Source organism: Apodemus sylvaticus, chromosome 20, assembly GCF_947179515.1.
Source record: "Apodemus sylvaticus chromosome 20, mApoSyl1.1, whole genome shotgun sequence".
In the NCBI taxonomy this organism is placed as follows: domain Eukaryota; kingdom Metazoa; phylum Chordata; class Mammalia; order Rodentia; family Muridae; genus Apodemus; species Apodemus sylvaticus.
The window spans coordinates 46,164,003-46,180,847 of NC_067491.1; the positions used below are offsets into that span (position 1 = coordinate 46,164,003).

General features: G+C 40.9%; 1 protein-coding gene across 1 annotated transcript in view; it reads left to right on the forward strand.

Moving 5' to 3' along the window:
• Positions 1–1,078: 1,078 nt before the first annotated feature.
• Positions 1,079–16,845, forward strand: part of Ano4 (anoctamin 4) — a 270,004-nt gene continuing 254,237 nt past the window's right edge. The window contains exons 1-3 of the mRNA XM_052165053.1: positions 1,079–1,278; positions 1,519–1,561; positions 3,396–3,459. Coding sequence (XP_052021013.1) covers positions 1,079–1,278; positions 1,519–1,561; positions 3,396–3,459 — 307 coding nt within the window. The remainder of the gene's footprint in view (positions 1,279–1,518; positions 1,562–3,395; positions 3,460–16,845) is intronic.

A 16,845-nucleotide genomic window follows, 5' to 3' on the forward strand; every position in this document is an offset into this window, starting at 1 on the left:
CTCTTATTTCTGTTTTATTTTTATTAGCTCCTAATTTCTGTCCTTTGATTTAATTATTATCAACAAAACAGCTTTATGCTACATTGAAGATAGTCTATTAAAAATTAATAATAATAGTAAAACAGTTCTACATTACTCTATCATTGGGCAAAGGGGTTGTATTTGTTCTCTGATGTCCCCTAAATCTTTATTCGTGGGTCTTTCTAGTTACAATCATGCTATGAATTTAATGTGTATACCAACCCTGCCTTATACTTTTCCCATATTTCAAAATAATCTGCAAATCACATTTAGTGGCTCAGAATAGACTTTTGAATTGGCACCCTGTCATGCTTAGAGTTTCTTGTTTTCAGTTTTTCACTGTTATAATCATTTTTTTCTAAACCATTGTTGCAGCTCTTATTTTATATGGTTATCATCTCAGGGGTTATTAAACTAAAGCTTCTTATGTAAGTTTTGCCAACTCGACCTTTGAAAGGACTCTTATTCTATGCTAGCAGCAGGGATACATTCCCATAACAGTGGAAAGAATTTCTTTAACACCAACGTGTATGAGAAAGGCTTTGCATTCCACAGGACTCATAGCATTTGGTTAAATGATTTTGGCTGTTTAGATAGTTTCTGTTTTTACCTCTAATTGCAAGTGCTGGTATTAGCAAGCCACACATTATAGGATCATTATTTTATATAGCATTATAGACTTGCTTTAAACATGAAATTTAAACAGTTGCTGTACAGGAAAAGGAACATTTCTTAGTCTATAGTAGAAGCTAGTCGTATGTCTGAAGTAAGCTTGTTCTGCCTTTCTGGAAATATTGGAAATACCCACTGGGCTCCATTTATGACTCGCTCCTCAGGACTTAGAGAATAGAAGTCAAACAAAGCATAGGAGGTGTTCTCCTAGCCAGTTAGAAGAAACAGATACATCAATAATGGGAGTTTTTAGGTGAATAATAATTAATTATAGGGTATATGGAGTAGGAACACAAATGTCAGACAGCCATTTCAGCTCCACAGAACAGATGAATTTGGAAGGCAGCAAAATACAAAGAGAAGTGTTGTCAACTTTAACAAGACCATGATGAAACCAGACTCTTCTAGCATCGTTGAGGGCACCCAGATGTGGGACCAAAGGAGTTTCATACAAGAGGGGGAGTCACAGAGTGACAGGGCACAAGGCAAGGGTCAGACGGTGCTTGCTCTGGCGAGCAGTGTGGACTTCACGCAACAGAAGATCTTAAAGCATTTAAGAGGGAAACTTGGCAGGAGCCAGTGCGGGTAAGACTGTGCAGAGATGAGCAGCATATGACTCTGAGACCTATTCTTCTCTTGCCTGGATGGCTGCACTCATCACATTTAAGACAGTAGAATTATATTAGTAGAAGCAGTGCGGTCCATAGTGTATGATAGAAACCCGCATCAGTCATACAGAGATTAGGAGGTTATCTAGATACATCTGGAGGTCACTGCCAAATGCCTTGCACACTTCCAGTTTGTAACACTTCTCATTTATTTCAGGCAGAGGTTTAATAAGAAGGTCGAGGATGTCAAATTGCATTCTGTAAGGTTTAGAAAAATCTTAAGTGGGAAATCAAATGGACAGTAAAGTTTCCTGGGTGGAGCTCATCAATACACAGCAAGCCTTGGTGATGTAATAACTGCTGTTCATGGGATTCTGACCTTAGTCCTCATGGTGCTTTGGATTCTTGATACTATTTAAGTCATGCTGCAGCCCCCTACTCTGGGAGACAAAAAGCATATGGAGTGTAATTCCTTACATACGATCATGAACTCCAGTATGAACAGAAATGTAGACCAAGTCGAAGGTCTCCACTCAAGGAACTCCACCACAGTGCCTCCTTGTGAAGCTGGCGGATAGCTCGATGTAGTCGTCGGCTTTTCCAAGTTCTGCTCTCAATAACTTGAGCCATCCAATGAAATAAAAAGTTTGATCCCTTACACCTGCTGTGTTTGAGGAATGTGATATGAAAGGGAGAAGTCAGTGGATCTCAGATATCCGTGGAGTTTGCAATAGGGTAATGAGCTCCTCAAGCCAAACATAAAATAGCCCACATACCTGCTTTCCTTTAAAAAGGATTTTAAGTCAACTAATGGAAGAAAATGAAATCCGTCAGATGTGGTGATCCATGCTTCTAGTCCAGGTGTTGGAGATGTTGAGGCAGCAGGATCATGAGTTTGAGGTCAACCAGGGCTACATGAAAAGACATTAAAAATAAAACTGGAAAGAAGTAAAGTGAAGCCAGTCCAACTCAAGGTTAAATTGAATCCCTCATTGGAAGTCAAACCACTACAGCTAGAAAAATGAAATATGACATGTATTAACACCTGAACAGTGATGTATGTTTGAAAATATAATTTCTATCTTCTGTGACACATGATTGAAGATATATTAGGGAGAGAAAGCCTTCATTAAGCTTTTGAAAAGACTGTATACATTTTATATTTGATAAATAAAACCATAGTCCTCATACTAAATTAGACATTGTCTATGCATGTGTAATTAATTTCTACTTATCAGCCTTTCCTTCTTAGAAACATTAACCCCCATGGTTAAACAAACAAATAAAACTCTTTTAATTGCTTCTATTTGACAACCTGTCATTTGCACATAAACAGGTTCCCCATTCAATGATTATTAATTTTATTGAAAATTGTCTGCTTGACTTATAATTCTTTAGCAAATTAAGGTTTCTGTCTCCTAATAGATGTGGAGTAGTATTTCACAATTTGGGTTCCATTTTTTTAAATAGGATTTCTGTTTCCTGCCAGTAACTTGACTGTATTAAGATCCTCTACCATCTTCCCTTCTCCAGTTTTCTTTCTCTACCTCTAGTTGCCTTGCCTCGTTTGCTAACAATTCATAACAATGGTGACTGAAATCTGAATTAAAAGTAAGATGCTCAACATTGCTAAATTGGAATGGGAAAGTTTCACAAACCAGATTTTAAGTCTTCCTCCATGTTAATTTAAATACAAAGAAAATGAAGCCTTGGGCAAGAAGTTACTTAAGCAACACATTCCAGAAGGGCTCTTGAGGCCTCACTCAGGCCTCACCTCTGTGGTGGTCTTCAGGGATATCTGATTTGGTTCCCTCCTACCCTAGTTAACTTTAACTGTTAACTTGACAAATCTAGAGTCATCTGAGATGAAAGCCTGAGTTGAGGAATTGCCTAGTCAACTGGCCAGTAGGCCATGTCTACATGGGGTATTGTCTTGACTGTTAATTGATGAAGGAGGCTCTAGCCCACTATGGGCAGCACCATCCCTAGGCAGAAGGTCCTGGGCTGTGTAAGAAGGCCAGCTGAGCGTGAGCTTATGAGCAAGCAAGCTATTGTGCAGTATCCTTTATGGTTTCAGCTGTACTTCTTTGATAGGAAGTTCCCTCGTTGGAGGCCATCCTGTGTGGAATAGCAAACAGTCCTACCTTCAGTTGCTACCGTAAGTTTCTGTGCTGACTCGCCTTGATTATGATCTCTGAACTATGAATTTAAGATGAAGTAAGCACTCTCCTCCTCAGCTTGTTTTGTCCAGAGGATTTTGTTTCAACAGCAGAAGGGGAACCAGATCACTTCCCTTTTAAAATGGAGTATAGTACAGTGGTTCCTTTCTCTTCCACTGGATCCAGACACAGCCATGTGATTTGTCTTCCCCAGTTAAACTTGAGTGGTGACAGCGCACATCACTTAGAAGAAGCTTTAACAGCTGCGAGTGCTGGCTTTTGATAGTGGCCATGCTGTCAGCGTAAGCTACTAAATGATGAGGTGAACAGAGCCACTCAGTTGACTCGTCAAGGACAAGTGGTGCAAGAAGAGTCCTCATTTTTAGAAATAGCTAACACTTGTTGGCTTGTTACTCCAACAGAACTTAATCTGCCTTGACTAATATAACAAACAGTATAATATCACGGGCTTGTTAAATGCATAACAAATAAAAATTATTTTTAAAGATTAAAGATTCATGAAATTTGTAGGCAAATGGTTGGAACTAGAAAATATCATCCTAAGTGAGGTAACCCAATCACAAAAGAATATACATGGAATGCAGTCACTGATAAGTGGATATTAACTAGCCCAGAAGCTATGAATACCCAAGACACAAGTAGCATATCAAATGACTCCCATGAAGGAGTAAGGGGAGGGCCCCAATCCTGGAAAGGCCTGACCCAGCATTGTAGGGGAATACCAGGACAGAGAAAAAAGGAGGGGAGGTGATTGGAGAATGGGTGTAGAGAAGGCTTATGGGACATATGGGGTGGGGGGATCTGGGAAAGGGGAAAGTGTTTAGAATGTAAACAAAGAATTTAGAAAAGAGTAGAGGGAGGGGGAATGGGATAGGGGGTTTTGGAGGGGTAACAAGGAAAGGGGGTAGAATTTGAAATGTAAATAAAGCAAATATCTAACTTAAAAAAATAAAAATTATGTATGGCTCTCCTTCCTCTCCCTCTTCCCCTCCCCTTCCCCCTCCCCCTTCTCTCTCTGTCTCTTTCTCTCTCTCTCTGTTACATGCATTGCCCTAAGAGGTCAGAAGAGGACACCATATTTGCTGAAGACAAAGTGACAGTCAGTTAGTTGTCAGGCACCCAGAGTAGATACTCGGAAACCAAATTCAAGTCCTCTGCAAGAGTAGCAGCATGTGCCTTTAACTTCTGAGCCATCGCTTTAGCCCTCGGATGGAAATTTCATGACACCAACTAAATGCTAGTCTCGAATGATTGGATGGCTTAAGATTTTAGAGAACTTTCAAGCCTTCACTCAAAGAGAACATACTTCATCCCAATCCCTGCAGAACCATATCACACGACAGCTTAGTGTTTATAGATCCACATCTGCTCTGAAAGGGTCTTTAGTCATAGCATTGATGTCTCATTTGCTTTTAATCCTGGGCATCAGACACCATGTATAGCATTTCATAGGCACTTAACAATGTTGTACAGATGAATAGACAGGACCAGAAAAATGCTTGGCATATAACAATCGGTCAGTGAATATTTAGTACTGACTATGTTGATACATGTAGTTACAGAGTGTGTTGCTGAAATGCCACTTCCTTGCTAGCACTTCAACCCAGTTCTCAGGTGCAAAGGACCAGTTTGATGTAGATTCTCAAAGCTGTATTCTTTTTGCACCCAAACCTTAAAAAACCTCATTTAAAGAAGTCCAGCTTGAGCAGCGAGCAGCAGTGCAGGGTTGCCTGGAAGGATGCTGTATTTGCATATAAACTGGTTTGGAGTGGATGCTGAGCTTGCATCTGATCACCTTTCCACTGGGCATTATAATTAGGGGAAATTCCAGTGCTGACGCTTGGCTGCTGCTCAGCTATTGATTCAAAGTTTATTGCCTCACCAGGGATTGAGAAGTATTTTATTTGGTCCAAAAAGTGCTTAATGCATAATATTCTGACGTCTTGAAATATTATCAACTCGGGCTCTGTGTGAGCACTCCTTGGTCCAATGAAGGACCTGCCAGCCCTTATTTGATTTGTTTCTCCTTGGAAACAATTCTGGGTATCTGGAAAACTTCTATGTAACCAAGGCTGTTGCCATCAGACCCTGGTTTACTTAGTTCTCCGTGTTCTTCCTAAATGTGAATGTTCTACGGGAAGGGTGGCTTCCCGTATCTCTGTCCATTTGTCCAAGCAGCTGATCAGATGTCCCAGAGGACCTCCCCACATTTCTTATTCTTCCTCCAATGTATATGAAGGGCTTATTCTACCAGACATGATCTAAGTATTGTGAATACAACTGTCATAAAACTTACACTTAAATTTATTGGAACAAAAGGCAAGAAACAAATAGTGAAGATATTTCTGGTTGTCTATAAATGATCTGGACATTTATAAAGAAAAAAGAATTATAATTGCAGCACTGGGAGGGTGATACGTTATTAGATGATACAAGAAAAGGAAGCTCTAACTCACATTATACTATTTAAACAGAGACTGGATGTCTTAAAGAAGTGAGGGGGAAACCGTGAGCACATGGAGCAGAGATGGAAGGGGTCTCAGCAGAAGAAACAGAAAATACAAATATGTGGGGCTTTCAAGACAAGGAAGGACACCAGAGTCACAGGGATGGAACTGAATCACTCTGGAGTGGGTTTTCCATGCCACATAGGACTTTTTTGGTCAGATAATTCAGTTTTTATCTTGATTAAAGTAGAAAACTCTTGTGGGCATTTTTTTCTTTTTAGCAAAAGCATGCCTTTAAAAGATTACGATGAAGTAATAAGAATATGCTATAGGGTGGCATCAGCAGAGAAAGGATAACAGGTTAAAAATCTGTTTGAATAACATAGTCTTCAGATAAAGGCACTGGCCCATACCCCTCAAGTATTAGCTCTAAAGGGCTCATCTCTTACCATCCCCAGACGGTGTCAATGCCACATCTCCTGAGCAACCCTATGAATGACATTTACTGTTGAAATGCAGGTGTGCAGCTAAGTCCACATATACCTGTATAATTAATTGCTGGAGAAGCTCAGTGGGAGGATTCTTTTCCAACATTCAGGAGACTCGACATTATGTCCACAACATAGGAAAAATTAAAATATTTTCCAACAACTCCAATTAGAGTTCTCTGAGCTAATTTTCTATTAAAACAAGGTATACTTAAAGATAGTAAAAGGAGTGGGCCAATTTAAAGTGCATTGTATATGTTATATACTCATTATAGAAACTGTATGTATAGGTTTAAAACATGTGATAATTGTGGCAGAAGTGTAGAATCATAGATGTGTAAATCATAGTTTAGAGGAGGAACATTTCGCTCAGCTTTAAATTATCTGCTCCTCTAGAAGACTCTGGTTGGATTCCCAGCACCCATGTTGTGGCTTACAGCCATATGTAACTCCAGTTTTAAGAGATATGATACCATCTTCTGGTCTCCACTGGCACCAGGCATGCATGTGATGACACACAGAAAAAGATGCAGACAAATCATCCATACGCATAAAAATTATCAGCGGATGGCACAATAAAACAGCAAACTCATTCAGTGTGTTGTATTACTGTCACAAAATTCTTCATTAAATAAATTCTTCAGAGGCTGGAGAGATAACTCCACTGAGTTCTTACAGAGGACCTAAGTTTGATGCCCAGCGCCCATGCTGGGCAGTTCACAGACACCTATAACTCCAGCTCCAGGGAATTGGACACTATCTTCTGACCTCTTTGAGTTCCTGTACTTATGTGCACATAATCCCACACAGACACACAATAGCACACACAGTTTTTAAGGTTTAAAATACTCTCTTTATGCTTTATATCCAGAATATATTACTCTCATGGTTATTCCTTTGCAATGTCCCTGTGAAAGTATTCTGTTACAGTTGAAAGCACTCTATTCAAAGTATCTTTAGCAAAAGAAAATTCTGAAAGAATATCTAGGCAAGGTTTGACCCAGGGGGCTCAGGGTCTTCAGACCAGCAATGTGTTTCTCCAGTCTCTTTTCCTGGGCTGACTTCCTTTGTAGACTGCCTATTTATAGTTACAGGGTGACTGACAGTGACTCTGTCAGCCAGTGTTCTTGCTCTAGGTCTTTGCAGCAAGATTCCCACAAAATGACTCCTAATGTCATATCATATGCTTATCCTTGAAAGAACCATGGTGCTCTAGAATATGTGCTACTGTAGTTGGGCAAGTCCTGGGTCACTTCTGTTTAGGCTTATGAATAAGTGAGACCAACCATTTAATAAGAATTATTTGAAAGTGCAGTAGGAGAGGAAGGTCACAAGGGACATCAGATCACCAATTGCTGAAACAATAGTGATGTGCTATAAGCAAATATTTTTCAATGCTTTCCAAAGCAGGTTCCCAGTTGGTAATGTAGACACATAAAAGGGAAGTTTTCACCCTGACATTGACTGCTACAATAGCGTCTTCTTACTTCAGGTTTAGGGTTTCTGGGAGGCATACTCTTGCCAGCCTCTTACATACATCAATTTACTCACAGAGATAAGCTCCGATTTGCCTCAGGGACTTTACTTGGTCTTATAACATCTTGGTATGTCTGGATGTGTAGTAGGTAGATGTGTGGGTATAAACATGTTTGGAAAAGTACAAAATAATGCTTTACAAAAGCAATACTTTTGAACTATATGAATACTGTTGAAGCTATATGGATCTTAGTCTCAGAAGCAGATGGTACTCTCAAATTGGAAGGACTCGAGTAAATTGTAAGAAAGAGACCGTTTGCAAAGGTGTGGGCAGTATCTAAGGAAACGTGAGAAATGGGATAGTTCCTGGGACTGGGCTAGGCTCTGCTTATCTCCTTCAGGCTCCTGTGAGTGGAACAGAGAGGTAGCATGGGCAGAGCTAGCAGATGTTGGTAGGGACACGTGGCCAGTTCCCGATGATTCTACAGGGAAGGATGTGGGGATGTACTGACTTGACATCTCTCTCCTCAACACTCTTGTCTTTGCCTGTGTTCCAACTGGCAGAATCCACTGGGCACAGAGCCCATTGACATGGTCCATTCCTGCCAGCTCTTCAAAGGAGAGAGTAGAGTGGAGATGTGTTGCCACATTTTAGATAGTTTGGAGCCAATCCTGTTTAAAATAAACCGTATTTCAAACTCCAGACAATCCTGTGACTTCCATTGTAAAAGATCACAAAATAGTAACTTCTGTTTATTTAGTTATTCTTATCTTTTTCTACAGCTAATAGGGTTTTGTTAGGAAGCACTGTCCATCTACAGAAAAGCCAAGTTGATATGGTGAGGATTCATTTGAACTTCCACTTCATTTTTATAGTATAGTTCTTGGATCATGACTGTTTGTCACCCTATATATTTGCAGAAGTTTTTAAAAGGACTGCGCCCTGAGTACTTTTCAACTTTTAAATACCATTACAGCATGATTTATTTTAATCCCTTAGCCGTTGGGTCACTTTTATCACCTAATGCTTTCATTTAAAATTTAATTAGTGCTTTAAGCTCCTTTTCTAAAATGCAGGACAATAAATAAACCTTTGTGGTACAGCTCAGTAATCTATAGTCCAGGAAATCGATACCAAGATTCTATACATAGCAACAGTTTTTTTTCCTAATCTGTTCCTCAAATTGCTTTAGACTTTTACATTTATGATATCCAGGATTCTGTAAGTTAAGAGTATAGACCTGGGACAGGAGAGAAGCCTCTTCCTCCATAACAATACTCTCAAGCATTGATAGGTTGTGCACCAGTCTGGAAAACAAGTATATTCACCTCTGTCTTCAGTGCATCCTTTCTTTCTATCAAGTGCCTAGAGATGATAAAAAATCCACGTCTGAGAAGTGGCATAGTTACTCCTGAGCATCAGTACTTCTGGAACCAGGCCTCGGGAATCCTTCTGCTCTTCCTGGTAATCTCTATCTCTATTCATCATTGTACCATCATGTTGTATTCATCAAACAAAATTACTGTTTGTTTTTTTTAAAATCACCTTAGGGCCTTGATGGGCTGTTACTCAAAGAAAGAAGGTCATCTGTTATGCCTGTGTTGTTGCAAAGGGACAGGGTGTGACAGGGCTGTTATCACCCTTCTTTGAGAGCCAGCGTCTCCATACAGTGACATTTAGGGAAACTGGAGGCAATTAGCTGTCCCCAGAGCTGTGGCCTGATGCACTCTATTTGGCCCTTTGATGTAGCATGAGACATCTCATGTTTTGTAATGTGTCTTTATCATTTTTTTCTCCTCCTGAGCCCTGAGTGCCTGGAGATCAAGTGCTGTTATTTGTTTACCATTTATACAGGGCATCTTTGTCCACTGAGGGTGCTGTACCTGGGTACCACAGACAGGATGAATTAGAAACAACAGAAGTTTATTTCTTATAGTTTTGGAGGGATGGAAATCCAAAATCAAGTCAATGGGAGTCGTTAGTGTATGCTAAGAATCTGCTTCCTGACTCATACCTGACCATCCTCTTGCGAAGCCCTCCAATGGTATCAGGAATTTAGCTCTTTAGAGGCTCTTTTGTAAGAGCCCTACCTATCTGTGGGGGTTCTGTTCCATCTCCCAATCATTTACAAAGGCCCCTCATTCTAATATCATGGCATTAGGAATGAAACTTTGAACACAGGACTTCTAGGAGAGCAAAATTCTAAAACAAAGGATTGTTTAGCATGTGACATTCAATTAAATAAATGTTTAGCTACAGACTTAGCAAACACATCTTTACACCTATAAATAATTACTGCGAATAACTCAAGTACAAAAGTTATTCTAGCCTGATGATGCTGTTTGCCTAGTCTTTATAGGCACATGGCCAATGCTTTAACTTTTTCAAACTTACTCCATTATGCTGAAAAAGCATTTGACAAAATTCAGCATCCCTTCATGCTTAAAGTCTTGGAGAGAACAGGAATTCAAGGCCCATACCTAAACATAGTAAAAGCAATATACAGCAAACCGGTAGCCAGCATCAAACTAAATGGAGAGAAACTTGAAGCAATCCCACTGAAATCAGGGACCAGACAAGGCTGCCCCCTTTCTCCTTATCTTTTCAATATTGTACTTGAGGTACTAGCTCGGGCAATTCGACAACATAAGGAGGTCAAAGGGATACAAATTGGAAAGGAAGAAGTCAAACTATCATTATTTGCAGACGACATGATCGTCTACCTAAGTGACCCAAAGAACTCCACTAGAGAGCTCCTACAGCTGATAAACAACTTCAGCAAAGTGGCAGGTTATAAAATCAACTCAAGCAAATCAGTGGCCTTCCTATACTCAAAGGATAAGCAGGCTGAGAAAGAAATTAGGGAAATGACCCCCTTCACAATAGCCACAAACAGTATAAAGTATCTTGGGGTGACTCTTACCAAACATGTGAAAGATCTGTATGACAAGAAGTTCATTGAATATCTATTAAGAATCTACTAAATGCTATGCCCTAACTTATGTTGGAAACGCCAAAAAAAGATTGTTCTACATTTCCACTGGTTCTCTGTTTCCCTTCAGTTAGGAGAAGACACAAAAGCAAGATGATCACTTGACAGTATTGTGGATACCATCATAGTCATGATGAAAGAATAAACTGGCTATGGTACTTGAAGGTCGCAGACCAGCACTCTTCAATCATGAGTTGTGACCTCAAAGTCAACTCTGTTTTCTAAAAATTCTTTGTAATCCAATGCGGTTTGGAACATGGTTTGTGTGTCCAGGTTGCTGTTGGCATAGTGTTTTATGGTGCCAAGTTTTGACAATGAACTGCAGGATTAATGTGCATTTTCATCTGGGCAAGTCATTAAAAATAAATGTAAGTCCAATCTAGCAATTCTTTTAGCTTCAGTAAACTAATATATTTCAGCAAGAGCTTTCTTAATTTGTACATTCGTAAGAAAGAGCCCCAAGGATGACCTCATTTGCACTTTAATTTATATTCAAGTAGCTATAATTTGCTAAAAATTGGGACACACCAGCCATCTGAAAATTAGTTATGTAACGACTATAAGTCTTTGCAAGTAATTGTCATCTCATAATCCATATGCTTTTTTGAGATTCCATGGAATATAAATAATACTGCTAAACCAACAGGGAATTTTCTCCCTCTGCACAGACTTAATGCATACTTAATTAGAGTCTAATATATGCATGTAAACAACAACAAAACCCATGGATACTCTTTGTATGACCGTTAGATGTATTGATAGAAGAGGTACTTCTGAGGTCCTGCAGACTGTAAGTCCTAAGCCAGCAGACTAAGAGTCTCCCTCTCCTTCTCTGGCATCAGGCACTGGACTGTATTAGGGTAACTGGCCTATCAAACTTCAATATCCCCAGAGCTTAGCACAGCAGACATTTCTTGGGTCCTCTCCCTGTTCTGAAGGGAGAGAAATACTACTTCAATTCCAGGGACCCAGGGATAGGCTCTGCCACATTCCACATGTGGTTGCCAAGGTCAGCCTTGGCACACTGGGCAGCCAGAACACTGTGAAAAGACAGAATGGGTAATGACCCAGGAATGTTCTGTGAGTAAGGGCAGCCTTCACGTCAGTGAGTGGCCAGAATTGAAGCATTTGAGCATGAATATTACAAAGGAACCTGAAATATAGTCTAACTTGTGTACATGGGAAGTAAAAGAAATTGATTTCGGTGAATAATAGTGACAAGGAAATTAAAAACTATCCACCAGACAGGTCCTAATTCCTCTCCTTAGAGTCTCCACCACGCTATTTGTCTCTCTGGCTCTAAGGACCTGAGTTCTCCTTAGAGTCTCCCCAATACTATTGTTTGTCTTTCTGTCTATCCACGGCATCAATAACTCTTTTAATAAGTTTCATTTTTATTCTCAGCAACAACATAAGCTAACCTACAACTGCCATTTACTGAGCGCCAACTTGTAGTACTAGGAACTCCATACAAAATTGCTTCTGAACGTTTCCATGTATTCACTAAAGTGTAATCACTGTGCCCCTGTTATCTGCTGAACGCCAAACTAGAGGGAAAGCAGTGGACATAGTTAAAGTCAGTTTGGTTAGGATTTGCTGTTGGGTTGGATCTAGGCTAGGAGGTTATACTGGCTGGTTTTGTGTGTCAATTTGACATAGGCTGGAGTTATCACAGAGAAAGGAGCTTCAGTTGGGGAAGTGCCTCCATGAGATCCAGCTGTGGGGCATTCTCTTGGTTACTGTCTCGTGGGTCCCATCTCACAGTGGGTGGTACCATCTCTTGGCTGGTAGTCTTGAGTTCTATAAGAGAGCAGGCCAGGGGAAGCAAGCCAGTAAGAAACATCCCTCCATGGCCTCTGCATCAGCTCCTGCTTCCTGACCTGCTTGAGTTCCAGTCCTGACTTCCTTTGGTGATGAACAGCAGTGTGGAAGTGTAAGCTCAATAAACCCTTTCCTCCCCAACTTGCTTCTTGGTCATGATGTTTGTGCAGGAATAGAAACCCTGACTAAGACAGAGGTCAATGACGATATCAAAAATGGCTTTCAGACTTAGGGCATAGCAAGCGATGAAAATGAAAGATGCCACTTACTGAACCATAGCACTGAGACAGAAGCAGACTTGTGGGGAGGACATGGGGGGAACTGAACAGTGGTTTTGATCACATCAAGTTTCAGGTGCTTCTTAGAAATCCTATTGGATATGCCAACAAAACAACAAAACAGTTGGCTGAACACACAAGGGGATGTGACTCAGTTAAGAAGCTAGAGTAGAGATCTTAAGTGTCATCAACAAAGATATCACTATGAAGCCTTGGAAACACATGAGATCCTTAAAGTGAGCTCTACAGTGAATGGAAGAAAACGGCTTGAGATAGTGTTTCAGGACTTCCTGCATAGACAGGAATCCCAACCGGTGTGAACAGGCAGCCTATGTGGGCACAGAGATCCTATGAATATCAGGTCCCACACCTTGTCTGGTAGCTTGTTATTGCAGTCTTGAAATTCTAGACAAGTCTAATAAGGGGTCCATATTTTCATATTTCGTCAAGTTCTGCCAGATACATAGCTGCTCCAATAGAGAGTTCTTTATGATATGTAGAAAAACCAAGAGTGTGTTTAGCTAAAAGTCAAGGGCAAAGAAAGCCTCCAGGCAAAAAGATGGTCTAAGACAGCAGTGGACAACTTAAAGGAAGGATTTACTGGTGGGACATGACACAAGGCATGAGAGTGGGGTGGCAACAACCAAAACCCACTGGGGAGCCATCTATAGTCACATTGTTGTTGTGGACAAGAAGCAGCAACCAGGACCATAGGCAGCTGGGCCAAGGAATGCTTCAGAAAGGGGAAAGGAGGTAAAAATGCTCATCACGGAGGTGATTTGTCAGGGGTAGGGATAGGTGATGCAGAAGGGAAAGGGGGGAACCTCGGGGTTAATGCCTGAGAAGATAGGAAGCCATGGATGGAAGGACAATCAGACAGGGATTGGCTATAAGAATAAGTATTTACTTTACAAGCAAAGAAAGCAGCAGATTTCTTGTACCCCTACCACTATCATCCCAGATCATTCAGACCTCTTAGTAACCTAAAGCCAGAAAGTCCCTTTGCTGAGCTGGTTCTGCCTGATGTTACCTAAAGCAATAGGCATGAAAATAAGTTAGTGTGCTTGTCTTTTTGCAGCGCTGGCCCAGTGTCCCTAGAGAGTACTGTTCTTTGGCTGTTGGTTGCTTTATTTTATTGTATTTTATTTTTTAATGAAGGGAGCATCTGATTTTTTTTCCGGTTTATTTGCTTTCATTAGAGAATGCAAATTCTCTAAATGAAGAGAATCAACAATGGATAAATCTTAGGTTTTACAGGCTCCGTGACACAGACTTTGATTTGCCAGTCGATATTTATTTCTGAATCTTCAGACCTTGGCAAGGTCTTTGTATGACTTGAGTTAGTGTGTCTTAAGAAACTTATCCCCGGGGAGGAATCTCATGGCACAAAGAAGGTATGATCTCCTCCTAAAGGAGATCCATCTGTCTTACACCCCTCTATCAGGGTGTCAATCCCAGACAAGTTTGTTAAACAGACCAATGAATTCACAGTGGGATGAAGTAGGGGTCAAACTTGCTTTGGATAAGGAAATTGATGTGAACACCATAAATCTCTCTTTGTAAAAATGTCTAGAGCAGCTAACATTTCTTCCAGTGAGGCAGGCCACTGGAGTAGAACCATGTGAATACTGGATGCATGTTATGTGGTCAATTTAGCCATTGACTCTCCACGCTTCTCCTTTCCATAGCAATGGTGTTCCAGGGAAAGGAGAAGAGATAGAACCCAGAGGCTCTTGGGGAAATCCAGCTGCTCTGATAGAGAGGGTAAACTCTCGCAGCTATGGGCCGTTGTGTTAACATAAAATCATAGCCCTACTATGACATTATTTTGTAGCTTACTCTTGTAACCCGGTTGTGCAATTATTTTTTTTATTAGATATATTCTATTTTTACATTTCAAATGTTGACCCCTTGGTTCCCCCCTTCTCCCCGGCAATCCCATAACCCATCTCCCCTCCCCTGTTCCCCAATCAACCCTCTCCTGCTTCCCTGTCCTGGTATTCCCCTACACTGTGGCATCGAGCCTTCCCAGGACCAAGGGCTTCTCCTCCCTTTGATGTCCAACAAGGCCATCCTCTGCTGCCAATGTGTCTGGAGCCATGGGTAACTCCATGTGTACTCTTTGGTTGATGGTTTTGTCCCTGGGAGCTCTGGGAGTACTGGGTGGTTCATATTTTTGTTCCTCCTATGGCACTGCAAACCCCTTCAGCTCCTTGGGTCCTTTCTCTAGCTCCCCCATTGGGGAGCTGTGCTCAGTTCAATGGCTGACTGAGAGTGTCCCCCTCTGTATTTGTCATGCACTAGCAGAGCCTCCCAGGTGACAGCTATAAATGACTCCATCAGCAAGTACTTGTGGGCATCCACAATAATGTCTGGGTTTTGTAACTGTATATGGGTTGGATCCCTAGGAGGGGCAGTCTCTGGTCTTTCCCTCAGACTCTGATCCACACTCTGTCTCTGTATCTCCTTCTGTGGGTATTTTGTTCCCCATACTAAGAACCAGAGTATCCATACTTTGTTCTTTCTTCTTCTTGAGCTTCATTTGATATGTGAATTGTGTCTTGGGTATTCCAAGCTTCTGGGCTAATATCCACTTATCAGTGAGTGCATGCCATGTGTGTTCTTTTGTGATTGGGTTACTTCACTCAAGATGGTATTTTCTAGTTCCACTTATTTGCCTAAGAATTTCACAAATTCATTGTTTTTAATAGCTGAGTAGTATTTCATTGTGTAGATATACCACATTTTCTGTAATCATTCCTCTGTTGAGGGACATCTGGGTTCTTTCCAGCTTCTGGATATTATAAATAGGACTGCTATGAACATAGTGGAGCATGTGTCCTTATTACATGCTGGAGAATCCTCTGGGTATATGCCAGGAGTGGTATAGCAGGGTCCTCTGGTAGTTTTATGCCCAGTTTTCTGAGGAACCGCCAAACTGATTTCCAGAGTGGTTGTACCAGCTTGCAATCCCACCAGCAGTGGAAGAGTGTTCCTCTTTCTCCACATCCTCACCAGCACCTGCTGTCTCCTGAGTTTTTGATCTTAGCCATTCTGACTGGTGTGAGGTGAAATCTCAGGGTTGTTTTGATTTGCATTTCCCTGATGATTAAGGATGTTGAACATTTCTTTAGGTGCTTCTCAGCCATTTGATATTCCTCAGTTGAAAATTCTTTGTTTAGCTCTGTACCCCATTTTTTTAAATAGGGTTTGGCTGTGCAATTCTTGACTGTGAATTTTGTAGACACATATTGTATCATGGTGTCAAAAGGTTAGATATGTCTACTAGAGTATGGGTCTAATTGTGTTCTCTTTGTGAGATAGGAATTCTGGGGGATGAGCTGTTGATTTCTGTTGTAGTTAGCTTTCACGGCAGTGCTAGGCACACCTCAAAAGCTTAGTGGTTTAATAGTTAGATGCTGATTTATTCTCAGGACGAACACATAGAGACTTGCCAGCCAACCAAAATGCAAGCAGAGATTTTTTTCTAGCTTCATAATCCCACATCAAACAAGGAACTGGCATCATTCAGCAGCTGTCGACTCTTTCCATCTCTCTTCTTCTTCATCCTTCTGCAGAAATTCACTGAATACCCTCTAAGACCTAACCCTTGGGATGCATTGATGAAAGAACACAGTCCAGCTGGGCAAGCTTCCATCTGGGTGGTTAAAACAGAAATCTGTACGCTGTTTCTGTACATTGAATCAGGGAGGGAGGAGGAGAGCCTGCTTTGTTTTGGAATGAGCTGCAGAATGGTTAAGGGTCCCACAAGGATGGAGTTCCACAAGGGTGCTGGTTGAGCTTCCTTTTGTAGAGGTGGAGAATATCGAGTGAAAATCAGTACCTGGGAACAGAATACAG